Source organism: Austrofundulus limnaeus, unplaced genomic scaffold (assembly GCF_001266775.1).
Source record: "Austrofundulus limnaeus strain Quisiro unplaced genomic scaffold, Austrofundulus_limnaeus-1.0 Scaffold48, whole genome shotgun sequence".
In the NCBI taxonomy this organism is placed as follows: domain Eukaryota; kingdom Metazoa; phylum Chordata; class Actinopteri; order Cyprinodontiformes; family Rivulidae; genus Austrofundulus; species Austrofundulus limnaeus.
The window spans coordinates 668283-687741 of NW_013952450.1; the positions used below are offsets into that span (position 1 = coordinate 668283).

Genomic DNA, 19459 nt, shown 5'->3' on the forward strand with positions numbered 1-19459 from the left:
GATAGATAGATAGATAGATAGATAGATAGATAGATAGATAGATAGATAGATAGATAGATAGACTTAATTTCCCTCTGGGATCAATATAGTATTTTTGAAATCGAATTGAATGAATGAATGAATGAATGAATGAATGAATGAATGAATGAATGAATGAATGAATGAATGAATGAATAAATAAATAATGCTGCACAATTAAAAACAACAATAAAAACAATACTTGTGAAAATACAAATAGACATTCCTTGTCCGGTCTGGTCTCAGGTGTGCGGGGTCACATAATTGTGTGTTACACCCTCGCTCAGACGMAGATCAGCTGTTGGCTGCTCGCGCGGAGGGAGGAAGTGATGCAGGAAAATGTCCATAATGTAGTTCAGCGTCTCAAAAAGGGGGAAGCACAAAGAAATAGGCAGGTTTATTCCGTGATTGCTTTTTTTTTATTTCCACTAAGTTTACATAGCAAATAAAGCAGAGAATGGACGAAAATGTAAACTCTGACTGTTAGCTCTTGACTTGTTTATTTGTGAAATCGAGAACAACTTTACGGTGGAAGTTTTTTCTTTCTTTCTCTCGCTCAGCTCAGTGCTAGTTAGCTAACAATCTGACGACGAGTTTGCTTCACTTCGTTTCTGCTCGGGTTTTTTTTTTTTTTTTTTTTTGGGCCAACTTATTTTACTACTTTGTCTTGACTGGCGTGTCTGGAAGGATGTACAAACCAAACGACACGATACGGCCTTTTTCTAAAAAGGTAAGTTCCTTTTCGGGGGACATTTAGCTTTTATTTTTGTATCAATCGGGAAAGACCTAGCTTAGCCGCTAGCTAACTTTTAGCCATGTCGACGTCGTCAGGGCCAAGCAGTTTAGATGTAGACATTTAAATGACTGAAAGAGGATGAAGTATCGAAGRCCAATAATTGGAAATAACCGTAAATTACCCAAAACATTTAGAAATGTCACTTTTATTTAATGTTAGGAAGTGTTTACATCTCATTTGGGAGTGTTGTACATGTGCTGCTAAGCTTCCTTGATCCTGTTCAAGTGTTTTGCTCTTTCTAACAAACAGTAGTTGTTGGAGTAATCATATGGTTCGTTTTAATGAACGTTTATAAAACTCTGACAACATTGTTGACCGAGTCGTTGACGTTAATAATAAAACTTTACTTCCCCTCGGACACTTTCGAAGACCAGCTAATCCGGTTAGACTGATGTCTGGATGTGCTGCATGGTGTCAAGTCAGTTTATTTCTATTTATGCACGTTTAAAAACAGTAGCAGTTGAGCAAAGTGTTGTATAACGTGAAATTACTTACTAAATTAGCAGCAGCAGCAGTAAGCTTGAATCACACTAGATCCTCAAAGTTAAATAAACATGATCTTGCACAAGTAGAGCCTTAATAAACGAGGACTGACATTTAGTGAGAAGAAATACTCAGAGCTTAAACAAGGCTCTTTGCTTTTTATTATCAGTAACTACAACAGAGAGAAGTTTGTGGTTCATAAGTAATCAGAAAGTTGTACATTTTGCATTAATGTGTTCTACAATTTGCTTCATTTTGGACAATATATTTGAAACTATCGGTCAAAATCCCTTTGTGCACACTCAGATATTGTGCAAATTCTATAACTTGTCTCTTTTGGAAGATTACATTAGTTACTGAGTAAACCTGCATGTAATTATTAGCAGGGTTACAGATTAGTTGTGCTCAGATGACATACTGAAAGTGTGTGGACAAAAATAGTTGCTGCAGGTTTGGGGCTGATGAGCTATCACTTTCTGCTTATGATGACGAGATAATGTGTCTTTTCAGCATTGCTGATGTCAAGGTCACGACGATGGAGCAGATCTGAGAGACGATGCTGGCTGAAGGAGTGTCTGTAAGTAACATTTTTTTTAAATCCTCCGYTCCTCTTGTCGTATTACATGGAATCATGACAAACATTGAGTGGGTGTAGTTGGGAATATAAACACACAATGCTGTTTTGTTTTAGTAGCTGGGATGGTATACACAGGATGACGCATTTAGAAATGGAGCTCCAAACTTTATCAAACTGGTTAAAGCTAATATCAGTGTGTATTGATTTTTTTTTAATTAAGAAATTTAACATGATTATTTGAGCTTGCTAGCCTGGCCCTTGCCTTCCTACGCAGCTCCGCTCATTTCTAGTTTCCCTTCTCTGCTCCGTCTGGGATTTCTCCCATAGACAAGGATTTTGCTGGCAGATTTTTAGCCGGGCCAATCAGAGAACAGAACGTTGATTTTCTGTGCAGTGTCTGCTTGTAGTTTTATTTTATCTGGGCCAATCAGCAAACAGAAGGAGGAGTTTTGAATGACGTTGATTTTCTGCTCASTGTCTGCTAGTTAGTTAGCGATGGCAGTGGAGGAAGTGAATGAAGCCAGTCTGTGTTGATAAGGCTTCCAAATTAAATTAAATTTGTCTGACAAAGCTGCAGCTCTCATTTACAGTCGTCTCGTTCAGCTGAGTACTTTTCTCTTCTCAGTAGGGTTGTCTACAGCGCACACGATTTCCGGTTAGCTTGTTAGTTTAGCCTCCTTCACAGCGACATACACACACTTCAGCAGAGGCCACGCCTCCTGCAAGGATCACTTCTCTATAGCCGAGAGTCCAGACCCTCGTACGAAGCAAAGTGAAGGACAAGTGTCTGGTTTTTACCAGGCTATGAGCTTGCCACTGAAAACTAACGGTATCTGAAAGTTTTCGGGTGTATTCACTCTTGACACATTTGATCTGCTTTAAATGGACCAGAGTTCATTTCCTCTGTTGGTTTGGACATTTTATCAGGGGTGAATACATTCATGCAAACCACTTTTTGAGGTAGTTACTGTTCGCTTCCAAACAAACTCTGGTGTGATTCGCTTCTGCTGGGAATACAGACCTGCCTCGACTCGAACCAACTACAGGAAACGTGCCTTTTTGGACTTCACGAGCCACCATTTCTAAACATCACGGTAACAATTGGCCCTTCAGTGCTGCTAACGCTACCACTACATGGGCGCTACAGACAATGAGCTGTGAACAGACCTGGAGCAAACGAGGAGACACTGTCTCCTCAATATTTGGACAGATACACACATAACTTAGCTGCTAGAGACGACACAAAACTATGTGGTCGTGTTCTCCATTAGTGAGGAAATGAATGGAGCTGGGATTCAAGTGGTCTCCAGAACAATGATGGATAACAGTGAAAAAACTTTGATTAGACATCTTTTATTCCACGTCTGTGCTCTGTCCTGCCCCCGTCATTTTCATCTGTTGGGACCAACATTTGTCACTCGCATGGCTTTGTTTACAAATTATTGTTTGCTTGCAAAAAAAGCAAAAATGTGAATGTTAACTGAACCAAACAAAAAATAAAATAGTCGCTTTTTGTTCATCCCAAACAAGGTGACCAAAAGACTTTCCTGGTGTGAATACACTCTTAAATATCTTCAAAATACTCATAAGAAATGTAACATGAGATACAATATGTTAATAACTCTGTGAATTGGCAGACGTGTACCCATTTTTTGTGTTGGTTAGTGTTGAATAACTCTGACGGTTATCTTGAATTGGATTAACTCCAAAAACTAATCAGTTCTAGATGTTCACTCAATGGTTACTCTGAAAGTTTCATGAAAATCCCTTCGGTGATTCACGGTCTGTTTTGCTAACAGATAAATGGGGCTGACTCCTACAGTTATTGCTAAATCTTTAAGCAACGATCTTACACGGTGAGTAAAACTTGGARGATGTGTTGTGAATTGCTCAGCTCCAGCCACACAAAACTTAGGCCCAATATCTGGAAATAGACTGAATTACAGCCATTTCTGTGTTTTTGTAGGTCATTTGCCTGTTTCAGCTTTCTGACATTGGCTTCAAAAATGAATTGCTGTAAACCCTGAGATTTTGTTCTCAAACATTTGTTAAAATATGTTCAGTTTTTCATTATTATGCTTACAGACAAACCTGTCTTCAAAAAGTTTGTAACAAATTTTCAAAGCTCTTGAGTAATCTGTTATCTTTCACAATAACCGTACTGTAAGGGAYCACTTTCAGCTACATCCACACCAAAGCTCAGCTCAGTTTCTTTAAAACTGTGCTGTAGCAGCCATTTTGAATCAGTTTGACTTCAAATGAATCATTTGTAAATGTTTATTCAGCGAGTGTTTTCTGGAAGTTTTATTGAAATGCACGTAGCAGTGTGTGAGATCGATATGTAACAGACACGCACATACAGTCAAAACGTTATTTCCCCTGCCTTTGCTATGTGGAGGCAAACAATCAAAAAGAAAAACAACAAAAAAAGAATTTTTCCTTGTCAGCTCATCATTACAGCACTCGGGGATTCAACAAAGTGCTGACGCGGCACATGACCAAATAATTAACTCGCGCAACAAGCTTAAACAAAAACTATCTACGTTCACTGCCTGCTCGTTGGCTTAGGAGAGGAATTTGCAGCAGCACACCTTTTTTTTAAAGATGTTTCACTCCTCAGAGGGGATGTTGGCTAATTTGTTTAAAGAAATAGTAAATCTGCCATTCAAAAAAACCAAAGGCCAAAAAGCGTAGTGGTTACATTTATGTTCAGTTTTCATTCACCTATACAGCTGTCCTGTTTGCACCCATCCACAACATTTTATTACATCCTGAAAACACAGAGCTTTACCCATCCACCAAAAAACTGTTTCCTCTTTACACACAGGCATGGTCTGCACTGACTCTGCTGGAGCTGAAAGCCTTTACTGTAAAGCAGCAGCGTGTGTCGCAACCTGCAGTAACAAATGGAGGAGGTCATAATGTCCAAATAAGGTGTAAAAGTGTTTGTATGACTAAAACCAAAATGTTCCACAGAGTTTAATTGGGTTATTCTGTATGTTATATATTATCATTTTGATGTTCATGTGATCATTAAATACTGAAGTTCAGATAAAGCTGAGAACGAGTGGCAGGGAATAAATATTAGTTCAGATAAAACCAAAAATTGCTAAGCTACTAAATTCATGAAACAAAAAGGACAATAAAAGACTTGATGTCTAAAGTAGTATTGCTCCCAACATGTAAATCTTAGAGTGAAGCAGCAAGAAAAGTTCCCCAACAAACAAGTTCAGTAATTATAAAAGTAGACATGAAACCAGCAGCAAAACGACAAAAACCAAACTGGTCACTTCCACCAGAACTGAAATCCTGAGAGTTTAAAAAAGGCATCAAGATTTTGTTGTCATTTCTTCTTGTATGAAAGATTTTTTCATTTCTGATCATGGGTTGTGTGTTACGAGTTTTTGAAAAAAAGTCATTCATTTGACCGTGACTTACTACAGAAGTCTTTTTCATGAGAGGTGAAGTTTTTTTTTCCAAGAAGCACCAAAACAAATGTATTCACTTTGTTTTAAACTTTTAGGACTTTTAGGAAAGTGTTTACATCAACATACCAGTGCTATAGCAAAGAGACTCATGCTGCGTTCACATCGAACACAATTTGAGCATCAAAAACACGTCAAGTTGGACGCTTGTGCACTTTGAGGTCCAACGCTCGTCAAAATTGCTCGCACATCGAGAGCCTTTTGTTTTCTTCCTCCTGCCGGTCTCTGTTTAATGCCAGGTGAAATAAAGAAAGTGGTTTTGCTTTATTTACTGAGAGCAAGAGCACATCACACTCGCCAGATAATTAATTCATAACTAATTCACCAGATAATTCAGAGTAGTTCTGAGTTTGGTGAGTTTCACCACTCCAGGAGCTGCGAGCTGACAAAGCTCACTTTTTAGCACTATTTGTCTCAATCTCAGTTTGACGAGCTGCTGACCTGCTCCAGTGCTGCTTCTCCTGACAGGAGACAGACTACAGGCACTCAGTTTCAGCTGGAGAGCTCCTGTCCATCTGTTTCAGGTTAGTGGACATCGTTCAGGAAACTATCCCGTCAGAAAATACACGGCTCTATGTGGAGTCTCTCTGATTATTTGACGCTCCACGTTGAGCTGCAAACGTTCAGGTTTTCCATCTCCAGCGTTGGAMACGCGTGACGTGGGTCAAAGGCTTCAACACGTGCCACAGCCCTTCCTGATGCCCCACCATAGACTTTGCATGTAAACCTGAAACTGAAACATTTCGTTCATTTTTTTCTTCACTAATGTTCTTTTTTCTTCTATCCTCAAATGTTTTTTTATTTGCCAAATCATCATACAGTTTGTTCTCATTGTGCCAAAACTGTGCTGTTTTTTTTTTACTTATGTAAACTAAAAAACAAACACCTTAGACATAGTCTTTTTACCTACTACAAAGAGGAAAGTTCCACCAGAGATGTCTCTGCTGAAAACCAAATTTGTGAAGTGTAGCTTCAGGGCAGATTTGGGTCATGAATGTACATTTTAAATGTCATTTTATCAAATAAATAAGTCACAAACACATAGTTTTAAGATTTGCACATTTCTTTTGCTGCCTTAATGGCAATCAGATATTGTGTCTGCATAAAATCAAAACCCATGAAGGTCATTTCATGGGTTTTGGTAGGTGTCAGGTGTTTTGCAGCTGATATCTTGACAAATTGCCAATGATCTGATTTATAAAAGGCACATCAGCTGTAAACAATAACTTAGTTTATAGTTCATAGTAATATCCTTAGTACCGATGGTATTTCTTATGTATTGTTTCCTCTGCTACAGTGGTAAGTTCTGTTTAGTATCACATCTAAATAAAGCCTTTTGTTGTGCTGTTTTTATTTTCAGGGTTTTTAAATTGGCCAACTGAAGACTTGGTTTTTGGTGGATCTGGCAAAGGTAAGTCAGCTCAATGTCCTTTTTATAAACAAGAAGTTGTAGTTTGAGTTCTTTGAATCGCTACATCTCAACTATGACACTTACTGTTTAGTTTTTCTTCACTTTAGACCTGAGGGTATGTTGAGGCGTCTAGTCTGGCCAGAGCAGAGGCGTCTAGGTGGTTCAGACGGGGACTGAAGGTGAGGCGGAAAGACGGGCGAGGACCAGGCAGGAAGACATGGGCCAGTGTGTCACCAAGTGCAAGAATCCGACGTCCTCCCTCGGCAGCAAGAGTGGAGACAAAGAGAGCAGTTCTAAGTCCCACAAACGAGTCGAAAGCGCTAGTGGAGGGGGCCACAAAGAAGATTCTAGTGCCCTGTCTAGCAAATCCACCAGTGAGCTGTTGAATGGCACCAAGGCCTTGGAGRCTACAGTGGAGACGCCAATCATCTCCACAGTGATGAAGGAGCCGTACAAGGATGAAGGCCTGGATGGAGATGGGCTGTCACTGCGGCGGATTGAGGAGCTGTTCGTCTGTTACAAGGATGAACAGGAAGACGCCATCTTGGAGGAAGGCATGGAGAAGTTCTGTAACGATCTGTGTGTGGACCCAGCAGAGTTTCGCGTCCTTGTTCTTGCCTGGAAGTTTCAAGCAGCCACCATGTGCAAGTTTACAAGGTATGTTGGAGTTTGGATTGGAATGGTTCGTGTTGTATTTGCAACCACGTTGACTTTTTTCTTGTCTCTGGCAGTAAAGATATAAAACATTCCTGTTTTAATTTAAGTTTCTAACAAGATGGACCATCTATGGTAGTCACATAATAAGACAAGTTTTTACTCAGATCTGCAGAAACAGTATTTTAGGATGCTCTTACTTGTTTAGAAGGAATTTGTAAATATAACAAAACTTTTGGTTGTTACTGCATATCTCATGACAAATAGTAGCTTTTATTTTGTTTAAATGTGGTATTTTTATTCATATATTTTAATTTTATTGGCTGTTTATCCAGTTTGTTACCCTGTTTGTTGAAATACATATCCAAACCTTTATGTTCAAAACTTTATTAAATGTGTTCTGTTATTATTTACCACATTGATGTCCTCCCACTTTCCATCCACTCTTAAACTAACGATTCAGTAGCAATATTAGAAACTTGACATGTATTTATTGTAACTTCTTAGTCTAACTATTTAAGCTTCCCTTTTCTTAGATGCAGTATTTTTTTAATCTAAAATAAATAGGCTGTGTCAGTCAGTAAGGAGTCAGTAATCATCCTTAATTTGTTTTTTAGACATTTTATTTTCTAAAGGTAAAAACTCCGATAGAGCCACAAAAATATAGCCCAACACAAACACACTGTCAGATCCAGGTCTGCAGGAGGTTTGCAACCTCATAACCTGCCTGCAGTTTGTGTCAGGAGATGAATAGGACCTTTTTTGTGGCTGGATCTTTTGTTCCTGCTCCCCCCTCTCTGATTTTTGACTCAGCACATTTGCCTCCCACAGGCTTTAGACAATACAACTTAAGTTTCATTGTTAAGTGCTGCTCACTTAAGCATTTTATATGAATAATGCTCTCTTATGTTGATTTTTATTATACTTTTTTTGTAATTCTGTGAAGTCATTCTGACGTTTGGTTCTGTTTCCTTCATGCGAACAGGAAGGAGTTTGTTGAGGGCTGTAAGGCCATCAGAGCGGACAGTATTGAGGGCATCTGTTCACGCTTCCCCTACTTGCTCCTGGAGGCCCAGGTAGAAGAAAACTTCAAGGACCTTTATCGTTTCACCTTCCAATTTGGCTTGGAYGCAGAAGAAGGCCAGCGGTCGCTGCAGCGTGAAATCGCCATCGCTCTGTGGCGGCTGGTTTTCACACAGGACATGCCAGAGATCCTGGAGCGCTGGCTGGACTTTCTCGCCGAGAACCCCTCAGGCATCCGGGGCATCTCAAGGGACACGTGGAACATGTTCCTCAACTTCACCCAGGCGATCGGGCCTGACCTAAGCAACTACAGCGAGGACGAGGCCTGGCCCAGCCTCTTTGACACGTTCGTAGAATGGGAGCTGGAGCGCAGGAGAAAAGAGGAGGAACGGGCACTGATGGAGGAGGAAGAGAGGTGTACTGAGACAGAGTGTTCAACTACAGACAGGCTTGAAACTGAGGGAAGCCGTGGCTCACAGACTTGGGGGGGACACTGACAAGAAAACATAAAAAATATTTGTTCTGGAGGGAAGGATATATTCTATRTGTGAACTTGTACACCTGGGATTCATTGGATAAATATTAGCATTACCATTTCAGCTGTTAATTTAGCTTTCCTTTTAAGTTGGGATGGGATTTCTGCTATCCTGTTTTTTTTTTTTTTTTTGAAAGGGCTCTAAGAACTATTGTTTTAAGCACTTCTATTTAAGTTATTTTACTTTTCCTCCTTCCATGTGTTTTTAAATTGTGGTTCGTTTATTGCTTGCTTACCTAACCCAGCAGAGTTAGGCCAGTGAAGGTTTGGTGTAAAAAAAAATGAACAGAAAGCTATGATCACTTTTTATCATTTTCCACAATTTGAAAGCTTTGGCCTGATAACACAGGTAATTTGTATAAATTATTTCTATTGAAGAAGGGAAATTTTGGCTACCTACTGACAAACTCTAATACAAAAACCTACTACAACAATCTGAAATTCTCTCGATTGGATTAATGCTAAGTAAACTGTATGTTTTTTTTAATCTTGCAGTGCTGTGAGGATGATCTACTTGTATTGACACTTGACATCTGTTGGCCCTTTATTAGTAATATAATTCAGACACAAAGTCTTTTTAAGAATACATATTACAGTTATTTGCATAATTTTATCAGTTTGAGTATTTGAAACCCAAGTTGGTTTTCATAATAAACCGACCCTCTTCTGTGATCAGTGKTTTTTTTTTTCATATGAGTTCTACTTGAGCAGTGAGCAGCGTAGCTTGGTTGAACAGCTTCTGTGCTTCCCCTTGACCTCCAGCATCTACCATATTAATGTCCCACCTTCTTTCAATAAGCTGTTTAATGCAACTGAGTGAGGTTGGCTTTTCTCAGCTCTGTCACTAATTTCACTAAAGGAATTTTGTATCATTAAGAAAAACTACAGCTGGGTCTGGGTAATTACAAAGGATGCTTTACCTGTGTTAATTCTGGTCACCTCTCAAAGCTCTGATTGTATTGCAAGAGTTTTAAGTCTTTGCATCTTTGAACGGCTTTACTATAAAAGTGTGCTCATTTGAAAAAATAATGCAAATTTTGCTGCTGGCAATGGTTGTAATGAATTGCACAGAAACCAATGGCATGCTAATTTGCTGTACTTGGACCGCTTTGCAGAGAGATTGATGTTAGCCTTGTTTTTCCATTTGAAAAAAAAAAGCATCCAAATTGTAGACTGATTTTCAGTACAAGGGTGTTTTGTAATGAGTGTTATTAAGACCTGCTGGTTTATCAACAGACTGTGACATGGGTTCAGTATGAGGTTGACCATTATCTGATTTGTTTGGTTTACATCTAAAATGGTTTTATTTCACCCCCTTTTGTCTTGTTTTTWTAAGAAATGTACTGATTTATATTAAATAAAAACAGTGTTGAATTTTTAACCTTGACAATCTGTGTGATTTTTACAGAAAATCATATTTTCCTTTTGAACCATTTATTATTATTGATGGAGCTGTGCAGAGAGGATTGGCAGGGGGCGTGACTAACTGCTGCGGCTCTCCTGATTGGTGGGAAACCGCTGGTTACCGAGCAACACAACACACAGGGCACATGAGGCAAACCTTATTCGAACAACGGGAACAGCGACACTTCAAAAAAGAAATGCTTCACACGGATTGTAAGTACGGCTTCCATTCATCACAGTCTGTGCAAAACATGTACGTAAACATAAAAACAATGCCATTTTGCAAATGTCTTGTTTCGTCATCACTAGAGACATGCTAGCTTATTTAGCCTTTAGTTTGTTGTTAGCATTAGCGCCAGCTTGCTAACGTTACCTTTGCTAACATAGCAGTCCGATTGTGCGTCTAACAATCCACAGAGGAGCTGGAAATAAGTAAAATAAGTTAATAATAAACATTTTTCAAAACACCTGAGCTTATCTTTCACGGTAAATGCTTGTTAGGGTGTTAGCAAGGAAAAAAATGCTACGAAACCGCCGGTTCTCTGCACTTAATGTATGTTTAGTTGCTAAAGACAAGTAGTTTAGTGACAAAACCTTTTGTAAACGATGTGTTACACGAAACGGCTACAACTATGATACGCAATTGATCTGATTTGGGTTGTAGTCATACCTGTACGGTTCAAGTCAAAGCTAACCTTGGGGTTCGGTGTCACCCTGCAGTGGGACCCAAACAGCGCAAAAATAACTCAGTGGTCAAGCTTCTTCAGAGTCTTGTCAACACCGTCCTCTGCTACACATTATGGATATACAGGTGAGAGATTTGTGCTGCTACTGATAACGTTGCTTTTGATTCATTGTATTCAGTCCTTTCCATAATGCTTACTACTTTGAACATGTTATTACCTGCAGTAATGCATGTATTACTTCACAGCTATAACTAAACTGTCTCTGGACTCTATCACTAATTTTCCCTTAATGTCTTTCCCTCCTCTCTGCTTCTGATACTGACCAGGCAGTAGCCTAGTTGACTAGTAAAGACTTAAGTAAGAGCTTTGAAATGCTTGCTTGCTTTATTTATTTATTTATTTATTTATTTTTGCATGAATATAGAAAGAATGAAATGGCATGAGTGACTGGTGTATGCAAATAACTGCGGTTTAACACTACCAGCAGATTTAATCTTGAAGCAGACATCTGGTAGCTTAATTTGGGATAATTTCATTTTAGTTGACCTTATTAAAGACTAAACAAAGTGCTTGAGGATAGTTCAGACCTGTCAGATCTATTACACAGTCAYCTGGTTCTATTTAATGTGGATGACCGTGATCAGTTATCTTAGTTGATAAACTTTTATTTGATGAGTAATGACTTAGTTGTAACAGGAATTTCACATTCCGATCACTATTTCTGTCATTTTCTCTTCATGAGACCTTTGTCTGCTTTACATTAACTGTTCTTCTTGATGTTCTTCTGTTCTAATACTCAAGTGACTATTTTCCTAAGTATTTTTTGACAATTAATGTCATGGATTTAGTTGCAATGTTGTTTATCATAAAAATTCTGTGTTCTCATTGTGGTTTAAAGACAAATTGCACAAGCAATTACCAGAGGTGGGCAATCGGGGTCCTCGAGGGCCGCAGCCCTGCATGTTTTACTTTTTTCCCTTCTCCAACACACCTGATTCTGTCATTGAATCACCTCTTCCAAGTTCTGCAGAAGCCTGAAAACCATCCATTCATTCGAATCAGGTGTGTTGGAGCAGAGAAACAAGTAAAACATGCAGGGCTGCGTCCCTCGAGGACCAGGATTGCCCACCTCTGTTGTAGCAAGATGTGGCAGTCAAAAGCACCACCAAGTATTTTTGTCAGTACTACTATATAGTGGTTTCCCTATAAAATAGACCGTTAGAAGGTCTAGTTCAAATTACTGTAGTCACCATTTGACTCATCCTAACAAATGCAGGATAGGACTAATTTTAGATAAATTTGACAAGGCATTTAAATGTAGGGAAAAGTCAGAATTCTTCGCTTTCTGCAGGTCTTTAAAAAAGCATTTTTTGTTGAGTCTAAACACAAACACACAGTCTCTGAGGTTTTACTCACACCAGACTGGAGGAGCAACCTGCATGCGTGAATGCTGTGGTGCGCAGACTGAAGTTGTCCCAAGCTGTAMATGTGGAATGTTCACCGGGACTGTTTTGTTTTCATTCTAAGCTTCTTTGACTCAACACTGTGGCTCTGTTTTATTAATGTGTGTGTTCTTGAAGGAGAGCAAGACGTTCCAGGGAGACMAGCCTGCTCCTGCTGCCGATGACGCTCTGGATGAATATTTAATTGACCTCCAGCAAAAAAACAGGTGACACGGGAGCACAGGCTGCTGCAGATGGACAGATTGGATTTCACAGAGGACATACACTTTGTGATTTTTAGTTCTTTTTAGCATCAACACTGATTGGTTTGGGTACTTTGTTTGAGTATCAAAAAGTGTTTTAAATGAAAAGCACGCATGCAATATTTTGACAAAATGTGGTTCTATTTAGAAAAGTTGTTAAATGTGTCAAATTAATTTTTATTTAGGTATAACTTTTGAAATCCTTTTTTTTCTTATGTAATTTAAAAAATAGTTACCAAGTATTTTTGCTCTTCAGAATTTTAAAGCGCCTCAGAGTTAAAGACCCAAAGGAGATTGAACTGGAACGGCTGGAGCAAGGATTTTCCATTTATCTTAACGGAGCAAATGCTGAATGCAGTAAAAAGCACCTCAAGAGCTCTGATAACAAGTCCGACATCTCTCTGCCGGCTAGGAGGTCTGCACGTACAGCCGGTATGCTGCTAGACTACTTAACCTAGTTCAAATCATAGATAATTAATAAAACATTATTGCCTTTTGCAGGAAAATATGTGTTTACATATTTCCACACTGAAGTAAAAGCTGCTTTCTCATCTTTTTTATTTATTTTTTTATTCTTTCTGTCGTGTGCAGACCAAATGGAGCCTGAGCTAATTGCCACCACTTGTCAGTTTGTATTTTTTGTGGCGTGATTCCATGCCCAGTCCCAGTGATTAAATGATAGTGACAGTTGTTGCTGCCAGCATTTCTTCTTTTTTTTCTGAGTTTTTTTTTCCCCTATATGTGCTGTGGACCATCTGCATATGTGATTTTGTGTTTCCTCTCCTCCGAGGCGTACAGTCTGCTGCAAGCTGCTCATGTTCCTTTCTGTGTTGTGACTCATCCGCAGATATCTGTAGAAGCGCCCACCAGCTAGCTGAAGATAGTCGTCATCTGGATCAGTCCAACAGGAAAAGAAGCCAAACAGCCCCAGAAAAGGTCAGGAGGAAGGAATGGGTACAGGTAAGGGGTCTTCTATGTTTTAGTTTTTGATTTTACATTAAAAAAAGCAGAAATGGATCAAATAATGTTTTCTTTTGWTGCACAGGATTCTGTAAAAATTAGAACAGAGGATGGCCTGTGTTTGGAAATATCCCCAGAAACGCACTACTCTGAAGATTTTGAGCCTTATGAAAGTGTAGACATGGAGGTAGTGACTATTCCTCCTGAGACAGAGTGTGTGTGTGTGTGTGAGTGAGTGTGTAGGTGTTGTGTTTTTAGAGGAGGGGCTATGTGTGAGAATCAACTATCTTAACGCCTCTGTTTCTCTTGTTTTCTGCCTGTTCAATCTCTGCGTCATTTCCAGAGAGCGCCACGAAGTCCGCGCCGTCAGAAAGACGCCTGCAAAGTTTCGCCTTCCTTCAGCTCCAGGTCGGAGAGTCAGGGAGGCCAAGCAAACCAGGAGCACAGTGAGAAGTTGCTGCTGAACCTCGAGGACGTGAAGGTGAGCAGATTTGTGTTCTCACTCGCTCAAGATGTGCAGGATTGACGCTGCTCGTTGTTAAGGATAAGTCAGAGAAACCGTGGAAATCCCCGAACTGTCGGTCTGTTTCGTGTGTCTGTTTTTTTTTTTTGTTTTGCCTGTGAGCACTGCAGCTGCTGTCTGCGAGCGCTGATGCGTACTTAAACGTCGACCTTTGTGAACTAGGTTTTACGTCAGAGCCTGGAGGTCAGCATGCGACGGAGCAGCAGCGGCTCGGCGGGGGAAGAGTTGGACGAAGAGTGGATAGAGGAGCAGATTGAGAGGGAGGAGAGCACCGAGAGTCTGGACGAACTGGGGCTGCCTCTCTCGTCCTCCAAGTCCTCCGCTAATTCTCGGACAGGTGGGAGTCATGGCCATTTTGACTCAGGAAACCTGATTGTCCTGGACTTTGGCCCCTCAACTAAAGGTAAGCTTGTTTTCTGCTGGTCCACTTCCTCTGATATAAACCGAAGAGTCAGTTAGGTAGATAGTTCCAGCTTCGTTTGCCAGCTGTTTGAGATGCAGATGAAGAGGTGCATGTACTTTCTCTGTTTGTTTTAGGTCGTAAAATYGAACGTTCTCTGTCTGCAAAAAGGAAAGAAAGCATTGATCCCTTTATACCAACTAAACCTGTATTGGTGAAGAGCAAAACGTTAGATAGGCCATCTTCAAAAGACAGTTGGGATGATCAAAGTAAGTCTTTAAAAACATATGTGATGCTGAATGTCTAAAATTTAAAACGTTTGCGTTGAATGATGCTGATCTTTCCACAGAGCCACTGTGAGAAACTTTGTTTTGCTTTGTCTGCTTAAGGGCCAAGGAGTCGAGTGGAGAGGCCCCTTTCATCAGCYAGAAAAGCTTCGGCTGAAGAGCGAGACCCAGAAGAGGTTGCATGCAGCGTGCGTCAAGCCATACAGAGAGAAAACACTCCTGTACAGAGAGATGAGMTCTTCAGCCATGACCAGGTCTGCCTAACTTTCCTGATAATGCTTTAACTTTGCTGTTCGCAGATGTTAATCGCAGATGTTCTATAGATACACACTGACACTGGTTCCTGGATTCGGCCTTTATTTGATCATTGGTTTCTTCTCTTCTAGGCCCGGGGAARTCACATGATGAATGCCTTAAAGCATCACAGCACACATGACCAAGATGAGAACAATGTTGCTCTGGCCATGCAGAGAATAACACTCATGGGTCCTAGGTAATCTTTAGTTTGGTTTCCCTCTACAGTTTTTCCTGCTTCATATCCTTCGATCTAACCCTAGCTGTAAGAATGGACAGCATGCACACCCTGCTACACCTTAAACATTTTTGTATTGGAWAGGGCTGCRGTGTGACCTCAAATTCATATCACAGTWTAARTTGAATCCCTTCACGGTAACGGYATATATCGCGGTAGAAAATGATCATAAAAAGCAAAGATAATGTAATTTTTAGAGCATCTATTTAAACTGTAATCATAATCAAACCCRGCATTTTTTCTGTAGTGCAAATGAACACAACAGAAGTACAAAAGAATGTTTTATAYATAATGCAAAACGGTTTCAACAACAAATAAAAACATTTCTCAAATTTTCAACAATATCAAAATAAAGTGGATGTTATAACCAGTACTTCAAGTAAAATTAGTCATTTAGACATTAAAAAAATACTAAGTTGACATAAGTTGACTAAAATGTTATAGTGTGGCAGGACCTTAAGGGGCTTAAGTTGCACATAGTCCTGTCATAAAACTATTTCACATAACTGGAATGTGTGGTGAAGCCAAATAAATGTAACTTCTGCCTGCCGTACAGTGAGCTTCTGCCTGCTGAACTGATCCGCTGCTCTGCTGCGCTCTCATCTTCATCATCTTCATCATCAGAGCAGAACTGTTACATTAGCAAGATGGATTTATGACTGAACGAACGTCCACGTCTTTTTTTATCATCTCTGTGGGTAAAAATACATAAAAAACAAGTTTGTTCTCCAACAACTTGGGTGTGAAAAAAACTACGGTTGTTAAAGCTTCGCTCTGTTAGACGTGCAGCGGGAGGGAGGAGGAAATGATCCCACGTCCCGAAACATGACATAACTTTTCTACAGCTGGAGGGGGAGATTTTGTGTTTTAAAAAGTTATATTTCTTCATTATATTTGGAACTCCTCCTGCTCAGTTGTCTCTGCACTCGCAGCCCTGTTGACACAAGTGCGATGACGTAACTGACGACAGGACGGTGGAGGGTAAATTTCTACAGTCTATGGCACATACCAATAGAAAGATTATATCCATGTGATAATTCTGTTCAGGCAACAACAGAAACTGCTGAAAGCCCTGGAGAARCTAGAATCTGGACCCGGACGCAGCGTCCCTCAGAGTGCCCAAACAGACCACAACAAGCAGCCCGTGAGTCAGCAGCACCGACCTGTTCTTTAGCACGGTTCGTTCTGAGCCTGCCGGGTGTCACTCTGGTTGAATGGTGCCGTGTTTGTCTTTGCAGAGAGTGCTGTCATCAGCAGAGGTCACCCCCGCCTTGTATGTCACCATGGAGATCCTGTCAAACTGGGGGAACGCTCTGCAGGTCGGGCTGACAGAAGTGCAGTTCTTCTGTCACAGAAACAAGAAGTTGTACGTCTCGCCTCATGACCTGGACATCAGGAATGCCGACTGCCCGGGGAATCTGGGTGCGCTGGTCAACGGAAAGGTGAAGGTGGGTTTCTGCCGCCTCTGTCGTCGCCTCCTCGGAGCGAGATCTTAGATTAAATCTGCTTCCTTACAGTCTGAACCCCGCAGGGACAGAGCTGTGTTTAGTATTCATTCTTTCTCCCCTCCTGGATTGACAGACCACGAAAGAGCGTCACATGTGGACGTGCCCCTTCCACCCTCCCATCCAGCTCTACTTCATCATCAGGAACACAGAACACGCTCCAGAGTTTGGAGTATCTTATATTAAAATCTGGAACTACAACCGGAGCCTGACCGTATGTCTATTTTTTTCTCTAACATATCAATATAGATTTTTAAAACCCTAATTGCTCAAGTTCAATCTGTTCCACACCTCAGAGATCATTTGCTTTGTGYCATCCAGCTGGCAGATGGACCCCACAGCTTGTGTGTTGTCATTAGATTGTGTGTGTGATTTGTTTAGGGCACGTCAGGGGGAGTGGTTCTCTTTAAAGTGTGGCTGCTTGAGCYGCCAGTCAGTTGATCCGAATATAGAGCAACGAGAGATTACCCTCGGGGGATTAGTGTAGCATGAGCTTCTTTCTCTCAGCGTCCCTGCTGTTCATAGAAAGATCCAAAAGCTTCATCACATTTTGGAGTTTTCTACAACCATCAGGGATGATTTCCTTTTAAATGTTTTTTATTATTATTATTGTGAATGAAGAGCTCAACTCTTTAGGTAAGGAACTTTAAGAGGCATGCAGATTCGGGTTGGAACTCGTGGGTTTAATGTTTGGAGGATCAAGCAGCTTTGATTGGACTTGTTGTTYGTTATAGTGCTAATCAAGGTTATAATAGTTTTGGATTTTTCATTATAGTTTAGTTTTATTTTGTTTTGACTTTTTTTCTTTTAATTCCGTTAGTTTTAATTCGTTTTTACAGTGGATTTTCTAGTTTTTATTAGTTACTATTGCATTTTTAATGCTTAGTTTTAGTTTAGTTTCATTTTTATAAGTTCCAGTATTAGATTTTTTTATAGTTTGAATAAACATATTTGCCAATGCATCCTCCATCCTGTGATGTTCATGTGAGTTAACTAACCAACAGCTATTTGGTCGCTATAAAGCAGACGTTATAGCGAAACCTTCCTAAAATAATTGTATAATTCAATTTCGCCAACTAAAAACTTGGGCGTTTATTTTAGGACGATGAAAATAATTGTCTCCAACCCGGTGCTACCTGCTGCTTGTTTTTCAGAGATCCACATGGCTCAAAATAAATTGACAAACATTAATACTAAGGATATTCTATTTATAATTTAGTTAGTTTTGTAAAAGGATTATACAGTTTTAGTTAGTTATCTTTTTTTTTTCATTTTATTACAGTTTTTATTTATTTCAGTTAAAATGTTTTTTTCAATTTCAGTTTTTGTTATTTAGTTTTAGTTAACTATAATAACTCTGGTGCTAATTACTGTTACTGGCCTGGAAAGTTCTTATGGGAATAAGTCAATTATTTGACAGTGTTCTAGCCAACGTGCAGCTAAAAGTCAGTTTAAAAACTGTAAGACATCTCTATAAATTCAAGATGAAAGTAATGACAGTCGTTTCTTTTCCAGGACCTTGACATAGGCGCTCGCCATATAAAGCTGTACCTGAACAGCACACTTGTGTTTGAAAGTGATTTGGAAAAGGGCTGCGGCAACCAGGTTTTTGACTACAGCACCACGATCAATCTGAAGGATTTCCAGGCGCCGGACCCCTCGTTCTCCAGCCCCGTGGCTTCAGGGCACAGTCTGCGTGGTGCGAGTCCACATCACTATGAGGACAGGAGGAGTAGTGAGGGCGGCAGCTGTCAGCGACACCAAAGCTCAGTAGGTTTACCGGACCCAGCAGGCCAGACTATGATGGACATGCAGGAGAAAGCTCATACACCGCTGCCACCCATCACTGCCTCTCGTCGCCCCGCCTCACAAAGAAGCTCTTTTGACTTGTCTGCGTGTGAAGAACCCCTCTCCCCCAGGCAGCAGGCGCAGCAGACTGTGACCACCCAGCCTTCGTCCTCTCGGGCTGCGCCCCAGTGGCTTCAGCCCCTGAACAGAGCTGCTCCAGAGGGCTGCGAGGCAAACCGAGAGAAGCCCCGCTGGCTGGTACCTCAGCACTCTTTAGAAACSAAACCGCATCCCGTCTCGTCCTCCTCCATACTCCCAGAGCTGCCCTGTAACCCAGGCCGGGTGTGCAGAGGGATCGACAGGACAGTGAACGGGGGGCAGTGGAAGGAGGAGTCTTTGGACCTGAGCTGTGACCTGCTTGAGGAACTGGGGGAGCAGAAGCCTGACAGGCCYGTCAGCGGACGCAGGAGCTCGTTCAGAAACTCCTCAGCCACGGTTAGGCAGACAGAGGAACAACAGCACAGAGCCACAGCTCTGACAAACCCTGGTAGGCTGTGGTAACATCTCTTGTGTTAAAGAGGCTATTTATTACAGTAAGGGTGTCYCCATACCAGTGTACTCGCTAATACTGATGCTGAGTATTTACTGTGTTAGAACATAAACATTACACATTGGGCCTCATGCAAG

The 19459-nt window shown here is 40.6% G+C and overlaps 1 protein-coding gene across 1 annotated transcript in view; it reads left to right on the forward strand.

Moving 5' to 3' along the window:
* The first annotated feature begins 299 nt into the window (after positions 1–299).
* katnip (katanin interacting protein) overlaps positions 300–19459 on the forward strand; it is a 29898-nt gene continuing 10738 nt past the window's right edge. Inside the window, exons 1-18 of the mRNA XM_014008094.1 lie at positions 300–748; positions 1808–1874; positions 6720–6770; positions 6878–7427; positions 8410–8929; positions 12653–12741; positions 13034–13209; positions 13625–13737; positions 13823–13924; positions 14081–14218; positions 14423–14663; positions 14798–14929; positions 15050–15201; positions 15334–15440; positions 16527–16623; positions 16718–16927; positions 17061–17198; positions 18500–19319. Coding sequence (XP_013863548.1) covers positions 6988–7427; positions 8410–8929; positions 12653–12741; positions 13034–13209; positions 13625–13737; positions 13823–13924; positions 14081–14218; positions 14423–14663; positions 14798–14929; positions 15050–15201; positions 15334–15440; positions 16527–16623; positions 16718–16927; positions 17061–17198; positions 18500–19319 — 3475 coding nt within the window. The 5' untranslated portion in view covers positions 300–748; positions 1808–1874; positions 6720–6770; positions 6878–6987. The remainder of the gene's footprint in view (positions 749–1807; positions 1875–6719; positions 6771–6877; positions 7428–8409; positions 8930–12652; positions 12742–13033; positions 13210–13624; positions 13738–13822; positions 13925–14080; positions 14219–14422; positions 14664–14797; positions 14930–15049; positions 15202–15333; positions 15441–16526; positions 16624–16717; positions 16928–17060; positions 17199–18499; positions 19320–19459) is intronic.